At 47.7% G+C, this 22894-nt stretch overlaps 1 protein-coding gene across 3 annotated transcripts in view; it reads right to left on the reverse strand.

Annotated features, from left to right (window-relative positions):
- LOC109293964 (cbp/p300-interacting transactivator 3) overlaps positions 1 to 22791 on the reverse strand; it is a 43719-nt gene extending 20928 nt beyond the window's left edge. For all 3 annotated transcript variants that reach the window (XM_019512116.1, XM_019512115.1, XM_019512117.1), the window contains exon 1: positions 21603 to 22791. In XM_019512116.1, the coding sequence (XP_019367661.1) occupies positions 22100 to 22717 (618 nt within the window). In that variant the 5' untranslated portion in view covers positions 22718 to 22791 and the 3' untranslated portion in view covers positions 21603 to 22099. The remainder of the gene's footprint in view (positions 1 to 21602) is intronic.
- Positions 22792 to 22894: the final 103 nt, after the last annotated feature.

A 22894-nucleotide genomic window follows, 5' to 3' on the forward strand; every position in this document is an offset into this window, starting at 1 on the left:
AGGCTACGGGACCTGAACCTGTTCAGCCTCCACAAGAGAAGGCTGAGGGGGGATCTAGTGGCCTGTTACAAACTAGTCAGAGGGGACCAGCAGGCATTGGGGGAGTCCCTGTTCCCCCGAGCACAGCCAGGAGTGACCAGGAACAACGGTCACAAGCTGGCAGAGGGTAGATTTAGGTTAGACATCAGAAGGCGCTATTTCACGGTCAGGGCGGCTAGGGTCTGGAACCAACTTCCAAGAGAGGTGGTGCAGGCTCCTACCCTGGGGGTTTTTAAGAAGAGGTTAGATGAACACCTTGCTGGGGTTGTTTGACCCCAGTACTCTTTCCTGCCATGGCAGGGAGTCGGACTAGATGATCTTCTCAGGTCCCTTCCGACCCTAGAAACTATGAAACTTCTGGAAGATCCAATACAGAAACAGCATCCCAGCTGCTCCTGTGAGGATGTAGGTGATGAGCAGGGGATACAGCACTTGGAGCCAGAAGCCAGCTCTATCATCCAGGACACCAAGGACATCTCCATAAATTCTGTGCATTGCAGTGCTGGAACCAAGTGCAGGGTTTGGCCCAAGATGTTGAAACTCTTCTCAACTTGCTTTAACAACCTGCAACTAACTGTTTTCTTCATTTACAGTTGAAACAGGAAAAGCAGGACTTGGTCCATATTTTAGTGTAGCAACTATGAGGCAATTTAACGGTGGGCTTAACCAACTTAGGAACATCATGAACCACATCTTTGGTGTTGTAACAGGCCATAAACAAACTCCATCCTTGAGCTTATGGAATCCAGGATAGACCCTCGGTGCAGAAATGTTGCTAAAAAGGAGGGGACAGAGTAACCATAAAGGGATTGTCATCACCAGGGTTTCACTGTACAGTCCAGAGGGCAGGCACACCCCACAAAAAGAAGTCTCATCTAAAATACGAGGAAATAATTAACAAGGTAACACAAAGTGCCATCTGGGCATTCAGAACAGGATTGTGGCTACTTAGCTGAGATTTAGATGCTTGTAAAAGCAGACAGTTTCCAAAACTTCTAGAGTTTATCCTCTATTATTAGCTCAGCCATTCTGCTTTAGATTACCACTTGAATTAGCCAGATTTAAAAATGGAATTTACCTGTGAAAATCCTTAGCTTTTCTGTTTCATTCACAGAGCAGCTGAATTTCTTCAGTCCCACACAGTGAAAGCTAGATTAGGCCCGGGGACCTGGCTGTCATCAGAGCGAGCCTGCTCTTGGGAAGCAGGAGGAGTGGCAGCTTCCAGTGAGGGAAGCAGCAACCCCACCTCTGACTGTGGATGGTGAGAAGCTGTAATGAGGGTTTTGAACATTCATTTTCAATTGCTCTAAACGAAGTAATGCCCCCTATGTTTTGATAGCGCTGAAGTTTAGTAGCAGATGAAAAAACCACAAAAATTGTATCTTATAATGTCCCTTACTGTTTCCTGCTAATCACACTCATGCCTCCCTCTCTGCTTCTGGCCTGCTAGCCAAGAAAAACAGAAAAGAAGATATGGTGCAAAAGACTAATGAAAAATAGAAACATAAAGGGGGTGATTTGTTTGGTTTGTGTTTGCACAGCTTTGAAACCCAGGGAAGCACAAACAATGCCTGCAAGACACAAGTGAGTGCACATGTTTGTCTTCAGTTTGGCTTCCTCCACATCAGCACTGCCCCCCCCCCCCCATACCGTAACACTACTTAGAGGGAGTTCAGCAAGTCAGTGCTTGCTCCATTCCTATCACTCTGGGCCGTGTGGGGCTGCTTCTTCTAGGGCGTTGCATGTTTATCAGAGCGATTTCCTGGAACCAAAAAAATGCAGTGTCAGTTCCATCCTTAGGGAGGGCATATGCAAACGTCCAACAGCTAAGACTGTCATGGCTTGATTGCTACCTTCTGCTGAGACCCTGTTCTCGAACCTGGTGATTTTGCAGGCTGCAGTGGTCCCAAATCTGCCTGGACCGGTTGTAATGATATTTCCTGCTGTGTCCCTTTGACTCCTGCTTTATTCGAATGTGGGAGAAGAATCAACACTTTGGGCAATAGCTTGGGAAAGACAAAGCAAGTTTGCAGTTTGTCCATTGTGTTTCCAGGCCAGCCTGCTGGCTGTTTGGTGTATGACTGTTGGGAGAGGGAGCCTTCAGCTTCCAGGTGAGCAGTTCAAATTTAGCTGTGGTCATGCATACAAACACTAAGTAGTTTGAAGGGAATGGAGAGTTTCTCTGCACCTAAAGATTATCTGGATTTGAACAACTACTATGGATGCCCCTGACATTTGGATTCCAGGCTTACTACCTCTGCCTGCAGTGCTGACACAGCACCACATAGTAACAGAATTAATCCAGCCCTACATGGGGAGATCCCACACCTCAGCACATTCTGTAGTGCTGACAAAAGAACATCCCTTGGTCAGCCCTGTATCTCCATTCTTGCCACTTGTTTCTAGAGGTGGAGGGGTATAAGAACAGGACATAGTGCTCTCCACCACAGGCTTAGAGGGAGGTAGTAAGAGAAAGGCTCCAGTTTGCCTCGTCAGCTGAAGCCCCGTCAGCTGAAGTCAGGAGCATCTGGACCTGAATCCACTTTTAGCCATTCTTTTCCAGCTGCCTGGTGCCCTATATATCCTGGCAGTGACATTTTGCTCATGCCACCCCAGCTGCCTTTGCTGAACCCTTGCTAGAAGGCTCAGTGGAGGAATTGGACATGTTTCTTTGACTCCAGAGGAGCAGTAGGGTGTCAGAAACTACAAGTGTCTGATTTTGTCATTAACTAAAAAGTCTCAGCTCTAATTTGTCTGATTTTTTCATAGAAAATAATTTCCTCTCTCAGCTGGAGAGAAGCTGTGCTCCCCGTTCAGTTTTAGACTTGTGTTGCAGGCCCAGGCTGCTGTGGAAGAATTGCATGACAGGCTTTTAGCACAAATCTCTCCAAGCATGAGGTTTGGGTATATAGAATCACAGAGAAGTACGTCTTGAGGGATGTCTGGTTCTTCCCTATCTAAACCGTCCTAAGCAAATCCTTCTCTAACCTATTACAAAAACTAACCTCTCATGCAACCAGAAATCATAGTACCCTACCCTGCCATAGCTAAAGCAGGGGGACAGTGATGGCCAATGTCATGCTTCTGCAAGCGTTCTTAAAATACACTCAAAAGATCCAAGGAAGAGGGCCACGCTCCCTCACTACAGAGGACGGCAAACATCCCACAGTCTGTACCAGTCTGATTATGGTGTAAAATTCCTTCCTGATCCCAAATGTGATGATCGGTTTGACCCTGAGCAGGGGGGCAAGACCCTCTAGCCAGAAACCTAGAAACTCAGTACCTCTGATGAAGGGTTAAAAATGAACATACAAATAAAACCCTGATACATGCAGCAGTAAGAGAGGAAAACAGATTCCCTCCTGGCCCCATGCAGCAAGCAGCAAAGCCGAGAAGCATGGGAACATAGTACAGCATAGGCATAGCTGCTCCTAGATAATTCCTGACCAATGCTTATCCAACCTCTTCTTGAACACACCCAAGGATGGGAATTCCACAGCTTCCCTAGGCAGTCTACTCCACTGCCTCACTGTTCTAACAGTGAAGCAGTTTTTCCTGATACCAAGTCTAAACCTGCTTTGGTGCAAGTTCAAGACATTGGCTCGCATCCTGTTCTTTGCAGCTAGAGAGGAAAGGTGTTCTCCCTCATCTTGATGACAGCCCTTCAGATATTTGCAGACTGCTATCATGTCCCCTCTTGTATACATTTTCTATGAGCTGAACATGTCTATTTCCTTCAACCTCTTCACATGACTTGCCTTCCAAGCCCTTTATCATTTTTGTCACCTGCCTCTGGATCCTCTTGAACTTTTCCATGTCCTTTTAAAGATGTGGAGCCCAAAACTGTACACAATACTCTAGATGAGGCCAAGTGAAGAGGCCTCATACCTCCTGTATGTTGCCCCTAATGCTACTATTGATGCAGCCAAAAAACCCATTCACCACTTTTGTGGCTGTATCACACTGCAGACACATATTGAGTCTGTGATCCACCAAGACTCCTAGATCCTTTTCCTTAGTGCTGCCATCCAGCCTGGTGTAACCCATTTTATATTTGTGTTTTTGATTATTCTTCCCCAGGTGTAGCATCTTGCATTTATCAGCATTGAACTTCATCCTGTTAACTCCAGCCCAACTTTCCAATCTGTCAAGATCTTTCTGAATTGTGCTCCCGTCCTCCACTTGCAATCCTTCTTAATTTAGTGTCATGTGCAAATTTGCTTAAGAAGCTCTCTATTCCAGCATCTAAAGCATTAATAAATATTGAACAACACTGGACCCAGGACTGACCCCTGTGTGACTCCACTCCAAACCTCCTGCCATTCTGACATGGATCTATTTATAATTACAGGTTTCCCTCGATTTATGCGGGTTCTTTATATGCAGATTCGCTCTTATGTGATGAGCATATTTAGACCCCTAATTTGTTATATGCAAGGTAAATTTGCTCTTATGCGATCAGCATAGTTCCCTCCCCCACCCAAGCAGGTAAGTCTGTGGGGGGAGGGGAAAGGGCCCTGGCCCCACTCACCCCAGCCCCGGCTGACGTCTGCTGGGAGGGCAATACAGTAGTGTGCAAGCAATCCAGAAAGTTTTTGGAGAGCGTTGGGGACAACTTCCTGGTACAAGTGCTGGAGCAGCCAACTAGGGACCATGCTTTTCTTGATCTGCTGCTCACAAACAAGGAAGAATTTGTGGGGAATGTAGTATAGTGGATGGCAAGTTGGGCAGCAGTGACCACAAGATGATTGAATTCAGGATCCTGAGGAAAGGAAGGATGGAGAGCAGCAGAGTAAGGAATATGGACTTCAGGAAAGCAGACTTTGACTCACTCAGGGAATTGATGGTCAGGATCCCCTGGGAAGCCAGACTGAGGGGGAGAAGAGACCATGAGAGCTGGCTGTACTTTAAAAAAGCTTTACTGAGAGTGCGGGGACAAACCATCCTGATGTGCAGGAAGACTAGTAAGTATGGCAGAAGACCAGCTTGGCTTAGCAGGAAACTCTTCAGTAAACAAATCATAAAAGGAAGCTTATAAGAAGTGGAAACTTGGACAAATAACTAGGGAAGAATACAGGAGCATTGCTCAGGCATGTAGGGATGAAGTTAGGAAGGCCAAAATGCAATTGGAGTTGCAGCTAGCAAGGGACATGAAGGGTAACAAAGAGGGGTTTCTACAAGTATGTTGTTAGCGCAAGGAGGATCAGGGAAAGTGTGGGTCCCTTACTGAATGGGGGAGCCAACCTTGTGACAGAGGATGTAGAAAAGCCTGAAGTGCTCAGTGCCTTAATAGCCTCAGTCTTCACAGGCAGGGCCATCCTGGGGGGGGAGGGGAAAATCAGGGCAATTGCCCCGGGCTCCGTGCTTTAGGAGGCCCCATGGACAGTGCTGTATAGGCCCCATTGTGGCTGCAATGTGTCACAGCTGCCAAGCGCCACCGGCTCTGCTGCTGCACCAAGCACTGCCAGCTCCAGCTGCTCGCTACCACCCTGGGCCCCACACAGGCTGATGTGCCCTGGGCCCTGCCCACCCCCAGGGTGGTTCTGTGTACAGGCAAGGTCAGCTCCCAGACTACTGTACTGGGCAGCACAGTTTGGTGAGGTCAGGAAATGAGACAGGTGTGGCCCAGCCCTGAGGAGCAGGGCTGGAGGCAACAGTTTACTGCCAGACACAGAGGAAGCAACATCTCCCAGAGGAGCTGCTGCTCTGAGAACAGCTCAGAGGTAAGGGTGAGGCTATGGGGAAGAAGGAGGCCTTACTGGTCCCAGGAGTGACCTAAAACTGCACCCTGCTGGGATAGGGAGGCCTGGTGGTCCTGCCTGTGGTGGGGCAGGGCCAGGGCCAGGAAATGCCAGGTTCGAGGACCATCCCAGTGTAAAGTGGCCTGGGGTGCCTAAACCCCTGCCCCCACCATCCGGTGGGTCACGTGATAACACCAGAGGGAGTAGTGGGGCCAGGGACACCTGAGCCTATTGGGGTGCAAAACCCTGAGGAGGAGTAGTGAAGGCCAGGTAAACTTTGACAAGTGCCCTGAGCCTGAAGGGGTGGAAGACCCTGGAGAGGGTCAGTTGAGGCCCTGGTGAGAGGGAATGAGTGGTGGGCCAGGCATGCCGACAAGTGGCACCTGAGTCTGCACGAGTGTTCGATCCCAGAGTATGGGGTGGAGTAGGGAGTGGCAGTTACGAAGCCCTGTGAGTGAGGGGCATGAGTTGGGGCCCTGTGGACAGGGACTTGAGTGGAGGCCCAGCTAGCATGGGGGCCTGAGGTAGGTCCAGGTAAGCCTTTGGGTGCCTGAGGCTGTAGGCGGCCTGGAAGCCAACTGGAGCACGGTGGTGGCGGAGCCGCGAGGAGAACAGGGGTGAGCCATCAGCTCCTTGATGGAAAGCAGCTGGGGGGAGTCAACACAGTATTGTGTGAACTGCCCAGTGCTCGCTCAGATGAGGGTAGTGGGAGATGCCCAAAAAGCTACACATTTGCTGGCTGGGGAGTGAAGATAGCAAGCCTGAAGACCCTTCAGGAGAGGGCAGGGTGAATGTGGTCCCCAGGAGAGAAGGGGTGGTACGAGTGATGCCCAGGAAGGGCAGGATGAAAGAGACCGGGTGAGTCCCGGTACAGCGTAAGAGGCCTCAGTGAGAGGGAAGTGGTATGAGCCCTAGCAGGGCAGAATGTGAGAGGCTCAGTACTGTGATGAATTGGGCCCAGCCTCAGGCCGGAGCTTAGCACAGCTGTGAGCAACATCTGTGAAGCATGGGGCATGTATAGGGATGGTCAGAGCATGTACATTTGGCCCTTGTCAATGAAGCAGTCAAAGGGCAGCTCCCTGCCTAATTGTGAACATAATTATCTTTGACCAAGGCATGGCAGGAGAGTAGGCAAGTGGCATGGCCCAAAAACAGGTGGGTGGCAAGCACAATGCTGGTCTGGGAGTTCCCACTTGTCATAATTTACTAGGGGCAAAGTCATGCTTGACTGACCTGATTATCTTCTATGATGAGATGACTTGCTTTGTGGATGTGGGGAGACTGGTGGATGTGGTATACCTTGACTTCAGCAAGGCTTTTGATATGGTCTCCCACAACATTCTCCCAGGCAAGCTAAGGAAGTATGTGCTGGATGAATGGACTGTAAGGTAGATAGAAAACTGGCTACATCATTGGGATCAGAGGGTAGTAATCAATGGCTGTATGTCTAGTTGACATCCGGTATCAAGTGGAGTGCCCCAGGGGTTGGTGCTAGGGCCCACTTTGCTCAATGTCTTCATCAATGACCTGGAAGATGGCATAGAGTACACCCTGAGCAAGTTTTCATACAACACCAAACTGTGGGGAGTAGTGGCTACACTGGAGGGTAGGGCTAGGATTCAGAGTGCCCTAGACAAATTGGAGGATTGGGCCAAAAGAAATCTCATGAGGTTCAACAAGGACAAGTACAAAGTCCTGCACTTAGGATGGAATATCCCATGCACTGGTACAGGCTGGGGGCTGACTGGCTGGGCAGCAGCTCTGCAGAAAAGGACCTGGGGATTACAGTGGACAATAAGATGAATATGAGCCAGCAATGTACCCTTGTTGCCAAGAAGGCTAATGGCATACTGGGCTGCATTGGTAGGTTAGATATTAGGAAGAATTTTCTCACTAGGAGGGTAGAATAGGTTACCCAGAGAGGTGGTGGAAGCTCCATCCTTAGAGATTTTCAAAACCTGGTTAGACAAAGCTTTAGCTGAGATGATCTAGTTGGGGATGGTCCTGCTTTGAGCAGGGGGTTGGACTAGACAACCTCCTGAGGTCCCTTTCAGCCCTATTTTTCTATGATTCTATTCTATGAAAGGCACTGAAGACTTGCTATCAGGGGAATGTAACCCAGGGCAAGAGGAAGCATGGCTGCTTTGACAGTAAGTTACTATTGATGTTTGGACTCAGTGCGGATTTAGTTTTATGTTATGGCCTGTGTGCTTATTCTGTTGTTACAGTTTAATCTGGTGGTTTGGGTTTGGGACTGTCAGGGGTTGGCAGAGGTTGCAATAGTGCCTGAAGTATGCAGGTGTCCTGAGCCCACGAGGGGTTAGGGGCCCAGGACGCGGAGTGGGCTTTGGCTTGAAAGTAGACAGCAGCCAAGAGACAGCCAAAGTAGGCTGTGCCCAGAGCAGGGTGGAGACAGGACCAGGGGCCCAGACAAACAGAGCCAGAGTAGATTCAGTGCCCACAGCAGGGCAAGGACAGGACCAGGAGTGTCTGAGAAGGAGTGACATCAGGGCCAGGGGTCCAGGATCCAGGGAAGAGAGAGAGGGTCTGGAACCTGGAAGCTCAGTCTGGCATAGTGGACTGGAGCTAGAGTGCCCAGCAAAAGAAGAGGGGCAGAGGCTGAGAAGGCCAAGGCCCTGACAAGGGAGCAATGGCACAGTAACACCTGTGAGGCATGGGCGTGGTGTAAGGGGCAGCTGGAGCCATGTAATAGGCACCTTAAGGCCACAGGTGCCGTGGGGTGGTGTGAGTTGGTCAGGAGGACCCACTTAGCCAAAGAAGGGCAGAACTGAGACCAGAACAGGATCTGGAAGGAACCTGCTGACAGCTAAAAGAACTGGGGTTCGCTGTAAGACCCTAAGGCAGCCTCCCTTTCGAGCAAACAAATACATTGATGTGTAGCAGGCAAGTGAGAAGGGGAGGACACCCTAGAGCTGGAGCAGGGCAGGGATTGTGAACCTAACAACAAGTAAATCCATGCTGGCAGCTCATGATCGGCCTTTCCTATTTGGGATGCTTGTAAATAAACTTCCTTTTGATATGCTCCAGTAATGTCCCAGGTATCAAGGTGAGGCTAACCAGTCTGTAATTCCATGGGTCCTCCTTCTTCCCTTATCTGCCTTTCTGCCATCTCTACAGTCACCCACATTTCACAGTCTCCAGGAATAGGGGTTGCTGGCTCTTTTGGACTAGCCTGCATGAGACTCCCAGAGAAGCTGAGAAATATCATGCCCCTCTATCTTGTTTGTGCGGCCACTAGTGAGTGAACAGGTTCTTTTACCTTCAAACTCAAGGGCAGGCATCTGCTTTGCTCCTTCCTGCATGGGTACTAGTGTTTCCCTTGGGGTGCAGCCAGTTGCCCTGGGTGCTCACATAGAGGGGGCACATGATCAGCAGCTACCCTCCCCGCACCTCCTAGGCCCAGGTGCTGCAGCCAGCCCAATTCTTCCTGCTGCCTCTACTCCCATGCTGCCCAGGGCACAAAACCTGGCTGTTACTTGTCTGGGTGGAGCTATCAGTCGTGTCCTAAGAAAGATAGGAGAAAGCCTCTGCAATTAAGGCCTGTCGCTTGTTATTTCATAGATTTCATAGATTTCATAGACATTAGGGCTGGAAGGGAGCTCAGAAGATCACTGAGTCCAGCCCCCTGCCCTAAGGGCAGGAAGTCAGCTGGGGTCATAGGATCCCAGCAAGATAAGCATCCAATTTGCTCCTGAAGGTGTTCAATGTAGGTGCCTGAACCACCTCCGATGGCAGGCTGTTCCAGCCCTTGGGGGCTCGGACAGTAAAGAAATTCTTCCTTATGTCCAGCCTGAAATGGTCTTGTAGTAGATTATGACCGTTTGACCTCGTCATCCCTTGGGGCGCTCTGGTGAACAGACGTTCCCCCAGATCCTGGTGGTCACCCCGGATAAACTTATAGGTGGCCATCAGATCACCCCTGAGCCTGCGCTTTTCCAGGCTAAAGAGCCCCATGGCTCTCAGCCTGTCATCGTAAGGTCTGTTTTCATGACCTCTGATCATATGCGTGACTCTTCTCTGGACTCTCTCAAGCTTCTCCACATCCTTTTTGAATTGTGAAGCCCAAAACTGGACGCAGTACTCCAGCTGCGGCCTCACCAAGGCCAAGTACAAGGGGAGAATGATGTCCTGAGATTTGCTTGAGAAGCATGCATGGATGCAAGCCAGCGTTTTGGTCGCTTTACTAGCCGCAGCATCGCATTGCAGACTCATGTTCATCTTGTGGTCAATGATGACCCCCAAGTCTCTTTCTTCCGTAGTGCTAGCCACTGTAGCACTGCTGAGCTTATAAGGATGCTGCAGGTTTTTCTTCCCAAGGTGGAGAACCTTGCATTTTTCGATAATAGACCCTTCTTTAAAGGTTCACAAAATATTTCCTCTGATTCAGCTTCTGCACAACAAGAGACATAAACAGCTTGTTTTACAGACAGATTCTAAGGCCAACCATGGCAACACATAAGCCAGTTAACCAGGAAATACCACTCATTAGAAACAAAGCTTGGTGCTTGTGATTTGCAAAGTCCCAATACAACTGTAGACTCTCCCTCTGCCTGAAGAAGGGTGTTTGTATCCGAAAGCTTGCAAAATTTTTTTCCCCCCATTATTTAGTTGGTCTAATACAAGATACCACATTTACACAAATGACTTACAAAAGGGTTTGTGACTAGTGCCACCTCAGAGGAATGTGACCCAGGACTGTGGTTTTAGGCTGTCTTAGGGGTAGGTTACTGACTGGGGAGAAGTGGAGTGGTGCCCCATTCCTTTTAGCCTGAGTAAGTTTGTTGTTCACCTGGGTACAACGCAATGTGAGTAATGGGGTCTGTAGTTCTGATTCTATTACCTGTCAAATTGGTCACGTAAAATTATTTAGGAAGATAAATCTGGGGATAGTAGTAGTAGATACATTGGAGGGTAGGGCTAGGATTCAGAGAGACCTCAGCAAATTGGAGGATTGGACCAAAAGAAATCTCATGAGATTCAATAAGGATAATTGCTTAGTCCTGCACTTAGGATGGAAGACTCCCATGCACTGGTACAGGCTGGGGACCAACTGTAAGCAGCAGCTCTGAAGAAAAGGACCTGGGGGTTACAGAGGACAGTAAGCTGAATGTGAGCCAACCGTGTGCCCTTATTGCAAAGAAGGCTAATAGCATACTGGGCTGCATTGGTAAGAGCATTGCCAGCAGATTGAGGGAAGTGATTCTTTCCCCCTATTCAGCACTGGTGAGGCTACTGGAGTACTGTGTCCAGTTTTGGGTCCTCCACTACAGAAATGATGTGGACAAATTGGAGAGAGTTCAGTGCAGGGTAATGAAAATGGCTAGGGGGCTTGGGCACATGGTCTCTGAGGAGAGGCTGAGAGAACTGGGTTTATTTAGTCTGTAGAAGAGACGAGAACTGGGGTGGGGGGGTATTAATAACAGCCTTCAGCCACATGCAGGGTGGTTCCAAAGCAGATGGAGCTGGACTGTTCTCAGTAGTGGCAGATGACACAACAAGGAACAATGGGCTCAAGTTGCAGCAAGTGAAGTTTAAGTGAGATATTAGGATAAACTTTCTCACCAGGAGGATAAGTAAAGCACTGGAACATATTACCCAGAGAGGCTGTGGAGTCTCCATCCTTGGACGTTTTTAAGACCTGGCTAGACAAAACCTTGGTTGGAATGACCTAGTTGGGGATGGTCCTCTTTTGACCAGGAGGTTGGACTAGATGGCCTCCTGAGGTTTCTATCAAACCTAATTTTCTATGATTTTATGAATGTGATTAACTTCTGCCCTCTGATATGGGAATTCATTTTTCTATCTGCCAACAAAATAATGACATACTCTTTTTTTGATAATTGAAAATTGTTCACCAGTTTCTGCAGCAGATCAGTCTTGGTCATCGACAGATTGCTGCAAATATTCACCATGTGAAGTCTGTACAGTGTTGACTACCTGAGTCACATGGTTTTGTTTCTGTTTACTAATTGAATGACTCATACAATTGATTGAGATATCATGAACTGAATTTTAGGAATGAAAAAAGTACCTGAAATTCAGCAAATGTATTTAAACTTGCAATGAATTTCCTGTGAATATTAGTGCTAGTAAAGTACGTGCTTTCGAGTGTTAGATGATGATGAACATGAGAGGATTTGGAAACACCAGTTAACGTGTATGACTATCTCATGGAGAGAAATGGCTGAGCAATAATGTGGTAACTTATTGAGAAAGTCAGGATAAGAACCAGTGGATGGAAGTTAAATGTAGAAATTAAAAATACAACATCAATATTTAGGAAGAGTTTGAGAAACTGCCCAGTAAAGTAGTGGAATCTTTGTCATTGTATATCAGGAGTGTCAAAGATCTGGCTCACAGAGCCCCTTCACCTGCGCCCTGGTGCAGCCCCACAGTTTGTGTTGACCCACATGCCACCAGGTCAGCCCGACACACAAGGCTCAGGAAGCAAGCCTCAGGTGACCCCTACTCTAGCTGGTTTGGGATTCTTGCTGAAAAAAGAAATGTTTTGCAGTTGCTATGGCTGTGGGGGACGGGATTTTGCAGAATTTCCACAATCTCAGCAAATTATTTGTTTATTAAATGGGAAATCTTAAGCTTTCAGCATATTATAAGTTTTGGCCCACCTATTCATTGAGTAAAACTGCTACCTTTTTGTCATGATTGATACTATGAGCTTTTACATCTTCCCAGACTCTCAGTGCTGATGAGCTGGCCATTGACTGAGTTATCAAACAAACCCATTCTTGCCAAACAGCCAGCCTTTTTAAAACTTTTTAATATCTTCTTTAAATAACAGGAATCTTTAAATAACAATTCCTCCTAGTCCTAGTGACTGTGTTTTTTTTTCCACTGACCCTGAGTCTGTGACATCATTTCCTATTTTCCTACACCCCTGGATTAGGCTTTTTCATTTCCTGGCAAGCGTCTTTGCCATTTACACAACGTATATTGTATGAAATTACTATGGAGTCCAAATTACCTTGTATGTTAATTAGGTATGATGTGCAAAGTTCAGCTACATATACATGCTGCTGCTCTGCAGGTTTTTGGTCACTTCTGAAACACAAGAGAGGGTTTGTGATGTACAGTACATAGATCCTTTTGGGTTCTGGAACAAGCTGCTGCTGTGGGAATTTTCAGTTGTACTATGGAACACTTCAAGGGTTTTATCTGGGAGCAAGTGTTCATTACTAGCCTAGCTTTTTCTAGTAGCCTTTTCCTGAGATTTTCTAAATACAGATTAATGAACTACAGCTACTTCCCTGTCATTGCAGCAGTAGGACATTAGCAGAGCCTTCATCTCCCCTGCTTTTACATATGACATGCAAGAGGGTGGGATTGATATATTGGGGATTATGCCTTGTAGTTGTGTGGGAGAGTTTGAAGTAGTCATTATGGGCACATCCCAGTGAGCGCACACGTATGGTTTGTGGTGCCTCAGAGCAGTTTGAGTTGCTGCAAAGCACACGTGGTGCCTGTGCACCCATGTGTTGTGCTGCTAATTTGCAGTGTGGAGGTTTTTTTGACACCAGAAGATCCTGTGCTGCTCAAAAAAACGGTGGGCCGCATGCAACAGCAGTGTGCGCTGCCAGAAAATGAGCCTGGCTGGCCAGAGCCATGCACTGGCTGCCAGCCAGGCTCTGAGTGGCCGACTCAGCACTGCAGCTGCCCTGGAAAGCCCTCAGGATTCAGGTAAGGCTGCTGGGGCCAGCACAGGATTCAGGTAAGGCTGCTGGGGCCCCACCCAGGTTACTTTGCCATGTGCCAGAGTGCACATGCAGGGGCATGCTAGGGGACAAATAGCAGTGGCACAAATATGTGCCACTGCTGTTTGTCCCATGGCAAATGCATGCCCCTGCATGTGCACACTTGTGGGGACATGCCCTATGTGAGTCCCTTGGATTAACCATTGCCCATGAATGCAGGGGACTGGACTCACTTCCTTCCAGTCTGAAACTCTGAAGTTCTCCATATCAATTGGGAAATTTCTTGCATTCTTTTTTATAGCCATTAAGCTGCTAGAACAGGGCATTTGAAATCCAGACTTCTGGAATCTATAACTGGTTTGGAACTATGTTTCAGGCCTCTGGGGAAACCTGAAATTATTCAAGTTGTTATTATAAAGTTGCTCCCTCCCAGCAGTACTGCAAGAGGTCATTATAAGAGCATGCAAGGCACTTTGAGGTCCTGAGATGAATGATGCCAAGGAGGAAGGAGGCACAAAAACATCTCTGGTTTGTATATGGCTTAACACTCCTTTTGAGTTGAAGATATGGCACTTATGTGAAGGCAAATCTAGAGTGTTTTTTCCCAGCTAGTAAGGAGACCTGGAGATTTTACACTGAATTAAATAAAGACTAACTCAGCAGGTTACCAGACTGTAACTTAGTCTGCCTTTAGTTACCTTTTGGGCCCATCTACATGACATGTTTACTGTGGAGTTGCCTAATTACCTCCACAGTAAATGTCTCTGCATCTACATGTGCAGCCCTATTAGGACGCAGGAAACTAATAATCTCCACAGCAGGTTAGTACCTGTAAATACAAGTATCATAGAATCATCAAATCAATGAGTGGGAAGGGACCTAGACAGATCATCTAGTCCGACCCCCTGCCATGGGCAGAAAGGAGCACTGGGGGTGGCGGGGTTCATAAGACCCCAGCCAGGTGCCTATCCAGTCTCCTCTTGAAGATTTCCAGGGAAGATGAGAGCACCACCTCTCTGGGAAGCCTACTCCAGGCTCTGGCCACCCTTACAGTGACATAGTTCTTCCTAATATCTAACCTAAACCTATCCTCCCTCAGCTTGTGGCCATTGTTCCTGGTGACTCCAAGGGGGGCCCTGGTGAACAGACTTTCCCCGAGTCCCTGCTGGTGGCCCCTGATAAGGTTGTAGGCAGCCACAAGATCCCCCCTCAGCCTCCTCTTGCGGAGACTGAAGAGATTCAGATCTATCCTGCTATGGAGTTTTTTTGTGCACAACAAAGCATGTGTAGATGCTGACCTGGCTGGCTGGGGCCTGAGGGTGCTTCAGCACACTGAGCTGGGTCAAAGCAGTCCTGGGCTGGAAGGCTGACCCCTGAGGCCCCCTGCTAGCTGGGGCTACTCCGACCTGGCTCTATGTGCTGTGGTCCCGAGCACAGGTGTATACATGGTGCCTGGGAGCAATAAGCTCCAGTATATGTACAGCAGTTTATTGCTTTGCATTAATATGCACATGCAGATGCGTTCTCTGCCTACTTAATTTTTTTCCCTTGATAACACAATATGAAGATGCTGTCAAGAACTCCTATTCTATCTGCCTTTGTGTTTAATGGGAAATACCAGCACTCCCTCCAGGCTGAGAACTGCTGATACACTCAGCTAGTCATTGACCTGTCATTTCCTCTAACTTTGAGTAACTATCTTCAAAACCAGTAAGTAAATCAATAGGAGGCTCCCAGCCCCATGTGTTAGGGATCCTCCCTTTATTCAGCCTGGTGGTATTTCACTGGGCCCTGCCTCCTTAGTCCAAGGTGATAGGAAACTGCCAGGACTACTCCCCAGCCATATGGAGAAATTTTTTGTTGATAGTTGTTCTCTAGAATAGCTAAAAGGTAGCCTGAAGGTGTATGAGGACTGTATACATGTTCTTCATTTACAACCCATAACAATGAACAGGTGACTTATGCAGCTCAAACTGAAAAACATTAATCTTTGTGTGTCATCCATTCATTGGAAAGAGGCTGTTTGTTTTCAAAACCAAAAGCATGCTGAGATGTTTGGTGTAGCAAACAACTCCCACCAGCCAGGGCAGGGGATCCCTGCAGCTACTCTGCATTTCTCCTTCAAAGCCTAGTTTTTATGATTTGAGCTTCAAATAGCTTTAGCCTACTTCCAGCAGATTGTTTGGCTGCAGCTAGCAACTGCCACTACCAAATTGCCAGAGCCCATGAATACATATTCAGATGCTTCATGAGGCTCTGTGCACCTCTGTTGCAGCTGTGCGGGTAGGAAAAGCATCTACACATACCATCTCCCAAGTGCTGAGCTATGACAGAACTGTCTCCCCACTCTGAAGAAGTGGGGTACCACTGCCAACAAAGTGGCTTAAATTTTCAAGGATAGTTACTTTTGTATCTGCAGATGATACGAGCATTAGATAATAGCTATCCCTGTTAGATGGGGAATGTTAGAGAAAAATCTCTCCTGAAGATACAAACATTAAAGCAATTGTTTGAACTGGAGACTTTTTCATAGTTTCATAGTTGGTAGGGTCGGAAGGGACCTGAGCAGATCATCAAGTCTGACCCCCTGCCATGAGCAGGAAAGAGTCCTGGGGTCAAATGACTGTGGCTAGGTGATTATCTAGCCTCCTTTCAAAGACCCCCAGGGTTGGAGTGAGCACCACTTCCCTTGGAAGTTGGTTCCAGATCCTAGCCGCCCTGACTGTGAAGTAGTGCTTCCTAATGTCCAGCCTGAACCTACTTTCAGTCAACTTATGGCCATTATTCCTCGTTGCTCCTAGTAGTGTTTGGGGGAACAGGGACTCTCTCGTTCCCCGCAGGTCCTCCCTGGTAAGGTTATAGACGGCCACCAGATCCCCTCTCAGCCTTCTCTTGTGGAGGCTGAACAACTTCAGGTCCCATAGCCTCTCCTTGTAGGGCCTGCCCTGCTGCCCCCTGACCATGCGAGTGGCCCTCCTCTGGACCCTCTCCATGTTGTCTACATCCCTCTTGAAGTGCAGCGCCCAGAACTGGATACAGTATACTCCAACTGCGGCCTGACCAATGTCGCATAGAAGGGGAGGATCACCTCCTTGAACCTGCTCATGATGCATTTGTGGATGCATGACAAGGTGCAGTTAGCCTTCCTGACTGTGTCCCCACATTGCCGGCCCATGTTCATCTTGGAATCAACAGTGACTCCAAGATTCTTTTCTGCCTCTGTGCTGATGAGAAGGGAGTTCCCCAGCTTGTAGGTATGCTGCTGGTTTCTCCTCCTTAGGTGCAGTACCTTGTACTTGTCAATATTGAATCCCATCCTATTCTCATCTGCCCACCCCTGTAACCTGTCCAGATCTAGTTGTAGCCTGTCCCTCCCTAGTAAACTGTGTGGTTGCCCTTCCCGCTTAACTTTGTGACGCTGCAAAAAGCAAGTTAAGAGGGCTCAACAGTAGCCACTGCACTGAGCCATACTTCAGTTTTCCTTGTAGGGGACTGTATTCACATCCTGGCTATCCAGGATGGTGATGAGTTGCCACCTGAGGTGGTAGACTTGAGAATGTAGGGCTGAGTTTATTTTAATCATTTTTGAGACTAGGTTAAAATTTCCAATGCACTTAAGTGATTTAGGAGTCTAATTCAAATTTGTCAGAGTGATTCAGGCATCTTGAAACATAAGTCTAATTGACTGTCATAGGAGCCAAAATATCAAGGCTCCTTTTGTGCATTAGAAAATAATGCATTAGAATCAGAGCTAGTACTGGCAAACACACACATGAAGTGAAGCTACTCTGTATTTTAATATGTAAGATAGGGTCATCATGCTCATCCCACCCTGAGGGGCAGATGAGTGTTGCTGGGCTGCTCCCCATCCTGCATATAGCACCTGTGGCACTGGGTCCAGCCTGCCCATGGCCTGCTGCATGTGCTGGCCCCACTCTGGGGCTTGTGTTGCATGTAGTGTGAAGGCTGGATCCAGTGCTGCACACAGCACAGGGGATCAGTCTGGGACATGGGCTGCATGCAGTGCACAGGGCCAGGGTTCACATGTGCCATGCGGTGCCTGGGGTTAGTCTGAGACCCATGGGCTGGATCACATTGCTCCACAGGCCAGATGCTTGACATCCTGAGAGAGAGAGAGAGAACCTGGGGCAGCACAGCATTTCCAAGCCTTCTTTACACCTGTCTGATTCCCAAGCTGATGGCTTAGTTTCCATAAGAAGAATCCCGAGAGATATTGAGGGAATGGATAGGTAGAATCTAGCCCAGCTGGGGTCCATTGGCTTGGCATCACAAGTGCTCCACAGTTCCAGTAAGCAAAGGAGAAATTTCCTTTCCACCCCTAGATACAGCAACTGAAATCAGTGGTAAATCATGGAGTGGATACTTTCAAATATAACTGTGTTCAGACAAAACTTTTTTTTTTTATTTTAGCAGGAAAACCAACATATTCTTAAATTTTGTTTATCCCAAATCCTGACCCACTGAGCTTCAACACATGCTGGTTTTTGAAGCCAAAGGCTTCAAGTTCTTTTCTTGCTCAACTTCCATTCTCCCACCATAGGAAACTCTTATGTTGGTCAGACTGGATAATCATAATGGTCCATGTCAGTTCTTGAATCTGAGAAAATTCTTAAACATTAAGTATTTGGGAAGTGCCACTGATGATGTTAAAGGTCATACATTCCCCTAAATTTAGATGAAAAATTATATTTTCAAGAAAACTGACATAGTAATTGGAATTAAGGTGATGTCAAAAACTTACTCCCGCAAACTAGAATTGAGGTGAATAACCAATCAGTTTATCCTTTTCCAGTAACTTCAATTGTTTTGCAAAAACCTAAGCAGACAGTACCTTTTGTATGCAAAGCACACTCCTGCAATACAGTGATATCACTATTTTGTTAAAGTAGCATAGGATCCCGCAACTAAGATGTAATGTCAATCCATATTCTCTGTTGGGAAGATCACCCTTTAAGCCATTACAAAAGAACCAACACACAGGTAGTTTGTAGCAGAAAGAAAACAAGTGATTCTGCTACTGTTAGCTCTTTAAAACTCATTGTTTCCTAGTACCATGTTCAGATACACATAGTGCCAAGGGGATCCCTAGGACAGGACTCCCCCAGTATCTCACAGCCTGTCACTCACTGTCCCCAGGGGGAAGGCAAAAGGGAGAGTAGGTTGGTTCCCTGATAGCACCCGTCCCCCCACACCCTACAGCAGCAAGCAGTCAGGGAGCCCTGCAGGGAATCTTCTTCTGTAGCCACTTACACAGTCTTGGCTCTCCAGGACTGTTCAAAATGAAGTGGGAATTTCCTCACCCTAACTTCCACCCACCCAACCCAGCTGTCTGCTCTGCCAATGAGGGAGAAAGGGGGCCTGGGGCTGTGGCAGTGGTAAGGAAAGCAGTTATTCTTGCCCCAGCCACTCCTGCAGGGAAGAGAGACTGTCACTGAATCATAGAAAATTAAGTTTGGAAGGGACCTCAGGTCATCTAGTCCAGCCTGCTGCTCAAAGCAGGAACATCCCCAACTAGATCATCCCAGCCAAGGCTTTGTCTAGCCAAGTCCTAAAAGCCTCTAAGGATGGAAAGTCCACAACCTCTCTAGATAACCTGTTCTAGTGCTTTACTCCCTCCTAGTGAAAGTTTTTCCTAACATCAATCTTAAACTTCCCTTGCTGCAACTTGAGACAATTTCTTCTTGTTCTGTCATCTGCCACCGAGAACAATCCAGCTCCATCCTCTTTGCAACCACCCATCAAGCAGGTGAAAGTTGCTATCAAATCCCCCCGAGTTTTCTTTTTTCTAGACTAAATAAGCCCAGTTCCCTCAGCCTCTCTGCATAAGTCATGTGCCCCAGCCCCCTAATCATGTGTTGCTTTCAGCTGGACTCTAATTTGTCCACATCCTTTCTGTAGTAAGGGGCCCAAAACTGGACATAGTACTCCAGATGTGGCCTCACCAGTGCTAAATAGAGGGGAATAATCACTTCTCTCAAGCTCCTGGTAAAGCTCCTTGGCCACTTTTCAGAAGATGCCAGCTGATTATTGATAGCCTCTTTTCCCAGCTGTCAGTGATCATGCTTCCTCAGGGCCATGGGGAGCTAAGGTGCATCTCACTATCACCCCCTGCCTGGAGGGCTCAGCCTTGAGGTGGCCACGTAGCGCTCCAGCCAGGTCGCTAGAACATCTGTACACCCTTCTTCTCATCAAGTTTTTGTGGTGCTGCCACCATACCCCCATACTGCAATGTAACACCTGTCCATAGCTAAGCTCTTAACCATGCAGTAAGTATGGTTGTTTTGGTTTTTTTTTTAAACTTAGAAGGGTCTTTTTCATTAGCATTCAATTAAACCTGGAAAGACCAAACATTTTTTCTCCCCCATTGCTGAGCATTCTGGTAGCAACTGCCAGTTGCTACAGTATTCCAGGTAACAGTGTGGCATGCTCTTTCACTTGATAGCAGGTAGTAAATACCTTTAGAAGAATTGGCAGAGGGAAGGAATCTTGTAGAGTAGAAGTGACTGTTTGCAGAATGACGTGCAAGCACCTGGAGCTCTCATTGTATTGTTTTGGGGTAGGGCAGGTTGCTTACATGGATAATGTGTTTTGGTTTTCACTGGGAAGCACTGGGCAGCAAACTCTTCAGGAAAAACACACCATAGCCCATTCATCAACTGCAGGAGTCAGAGGCCATGTCTGCATCAGAAAAGCTCTATCAACAGAATAGAGACTGTACCAGGAAGGAGCTTCTAGTGTAGATGAACTTGGTCCCCACTATAGTAAGAGCACCCTTGCAAGACCAGAAAAACAAACAAACTATATCAACAGCTACAGTTTTGATAGTATAACTGCATCCACACTAAGGGTTTTTGCCAGCAGAGGTGTCAGGGGATCTCTCTCTCCAGCCTAAACATACCAACAAGAGTCTGTAGTGTTGACTTAGTCCACAAAACAGGAGAAGCAATCCACCAGTAGTTCATAGCCAATGTCATGTACTCATTAGAATTGGCCATAAGCCACATTTTGGAGTGGGTCAAACACAAGAATTTGCCCTCTTAAAAATGTAGCTAGTAGGGATGTAGGAGTCCCTTCATCTAAACCGTGCTCTGTTTAAAGGCTTCAATAGTATGTCCTTCATTCAAATACCAATACAGCAAGGCCAGATTTGCCACAGCCTGAATCAGAAGTCCACTGGTGGGAAGAACTTTGCAAGAAACCATTTGCCAATGCCCAATGATGCCCTGAGCACAGCTGGGTAGACAGACACCACTACCAGAACATGAAGGTCAATGCGGCTTTAGCTTTTATTTGGGAAAAAAAAAAGTTGTCTGTACTGTACATTAAATCACTAAGTCAATCAGCAGTGATGTGCTGCCATGTGCTATCAGCAGCAGGGGGCAGTAGCAACTAGGAGTTGCCAGTTAGCTTTCCACTTTGCAAAGGACCTGGAAACAAGAGACAGAAGGGGAAATAAAAACCAGCTAGCATTAACATTTTACCTTTTCTGACAGAGGTAATTAAAAACCAAGTCACCCTTTATTGCATCAGGGCAGGTGCTGCATTTACATGGTCATGCACATTCATGACAGTTCTGCTGTTGAAACTGTAAGGCTTTTTAAAAATTGCTAGACTAGTTTTCAAACAGCCATGATCATCTTAAAGCTGCAGTACTCTCCTTTTGTCATTCCCCTGACAGTCTCAAAGTCAAACGGCAAATGGAGCCCTTGCAAATAAATAATCATTGGGGGGGGAGGGGGGGGGGAAGAAATTATAAATAAAGAAGTTTACATCAGGGATTATACAGGGACATGGATTGCATTTGGTTTCAGAGGCACAAGACTTAAAGCTGCAGTCTAGCTCCACTTTATGCCTAAAACAACCCACCTACTAGCTTTACAGATGAGCATGCCGCTAAGATGGTCAGAACCAATGGAGGGCATAAATAATGATCCCTTTTCAAGTTAGAAGTAGAGACCATTCAAAACCTGTTTCCCTTCATCTCCGAAGGCTAATAAGAGATTTGATTTTATGGAGGGAAAAAAAAAAAAAAAAAAAATTGTAATGTTTGACAGCAAAAGCCAAGCCCTACCCCTTCTCTGCAAGGTGAGACAGCAGCAGCTCAGGCACAGAGATGATTATGTCAACTTCACTGGCAATTCAGAGTGCTCAGGCAAACCCAGCTAGCTGTGCCTCTCCCTCCTGCAATTGGAAGCTTAATTATGGAAAGTCACAAGTCCATTGTTTCTACCGGAGACAGAAATCCTGTTAATGCCATTTGGGATGACTCTAAAAGAAAACAAGACTGCTCAGTCTGCATTTTAGTCCATCAGAAACACTTTCCCCTTCTTCTCCCCACCCTTAAAAGCAAAGAAGGCTGCCCCCACACAGGAAAAAAAAAATACAAGCAATCTAGTGCAAGCCGTCATTGTCCAATGATTGTCTGTCAAGTGTTTAGGGAGGTGGAGCATGGGAGGGACAGGGGCAAAAGGAGGAACTGTGGGGGGTGGGGGGCAAGGGAAAAGAAAGTGGGGGGAGAAAAAAAAAAATCAAAACCAACAAAAGAACAAGGACTGAACGCAAAGCCCTTCAGCAGCTGATGGCACTGGGCTGTTGTTTGCTGACGAAGTCTGAAATGAAGTCAAACTCGTTTTGTCCCAAGAAGAGTTCAGGCAGCTCCTGAATCCGGTCCAAACCCAGCTCCAAGACTAGAGATGTCAAAACCTCCTCATCTATGAGATCAGTGTCCATAATGTTCAAAGTCAGAGCTGGCGAGGGCATATGCTGCATGCCAGGGTGCTGGGTGGGGCCCACCCTATACTGCTGTGCACCTGCTCCCATAGGACCATTGCTCATGCCCATCAGAGGGTGGCCTTGATACTGGGTGTTGAGTTTTTGTAGGTGCATGCTGGCCATGAGCTGCTGAGTGCCCATAGATCCCATGTACTGCTGCTGCTGGCTGGGGCTGCTGAACATCATAGCACTGGGCATTTGGTGGTGGCCCATGGGTCCGCTGATGCTGGGTCGTGCTCTCATGGCACCGTCCATGCCGGCCCCGCCATACTGCATCATCTGCCCCGTGGCAGGTAGAGTCCGTAACACGTGCTGCCCGTGCTGCGGGGGCCCCTGCAGCCCGTTCATGCCCAGGCGGTAGTTCTGGAGCCCGTTTGCTCCGTGGCTCAGGGACATCATCATGTGATCGGCCATGGGGACCAGCTCACTGCAAGACAAGAGAACAGGTCAGAGGGGCTCGCCAGGAGAAAGCCCTTTCCATGGCCGGGCGCCCCCCGCAGGACCAGCCGCGGAAGCCCCCGGGGCCGCGGAGCGGGGCCAGCCCCCCCGAGCGGCTCCGCGGAACAAACCGGCGGCCCGGGGACGGGGCGG

Source organism: Gavialis gangeticus, unplaced genomic scaffold (genome assembly GCF_001723915.1).
Source record: "Gavialis gangeticus isolate Ggan-Ray unplaced genomic scaffold, GavGan_comp1, whole genome shotgun sequence".
Classification (NCBI taxonomy): Eukaryota; Metazoa; Chordata; order Crocodylia; family Gavialidae; genus Gavialis; species Gavialis gangeticus.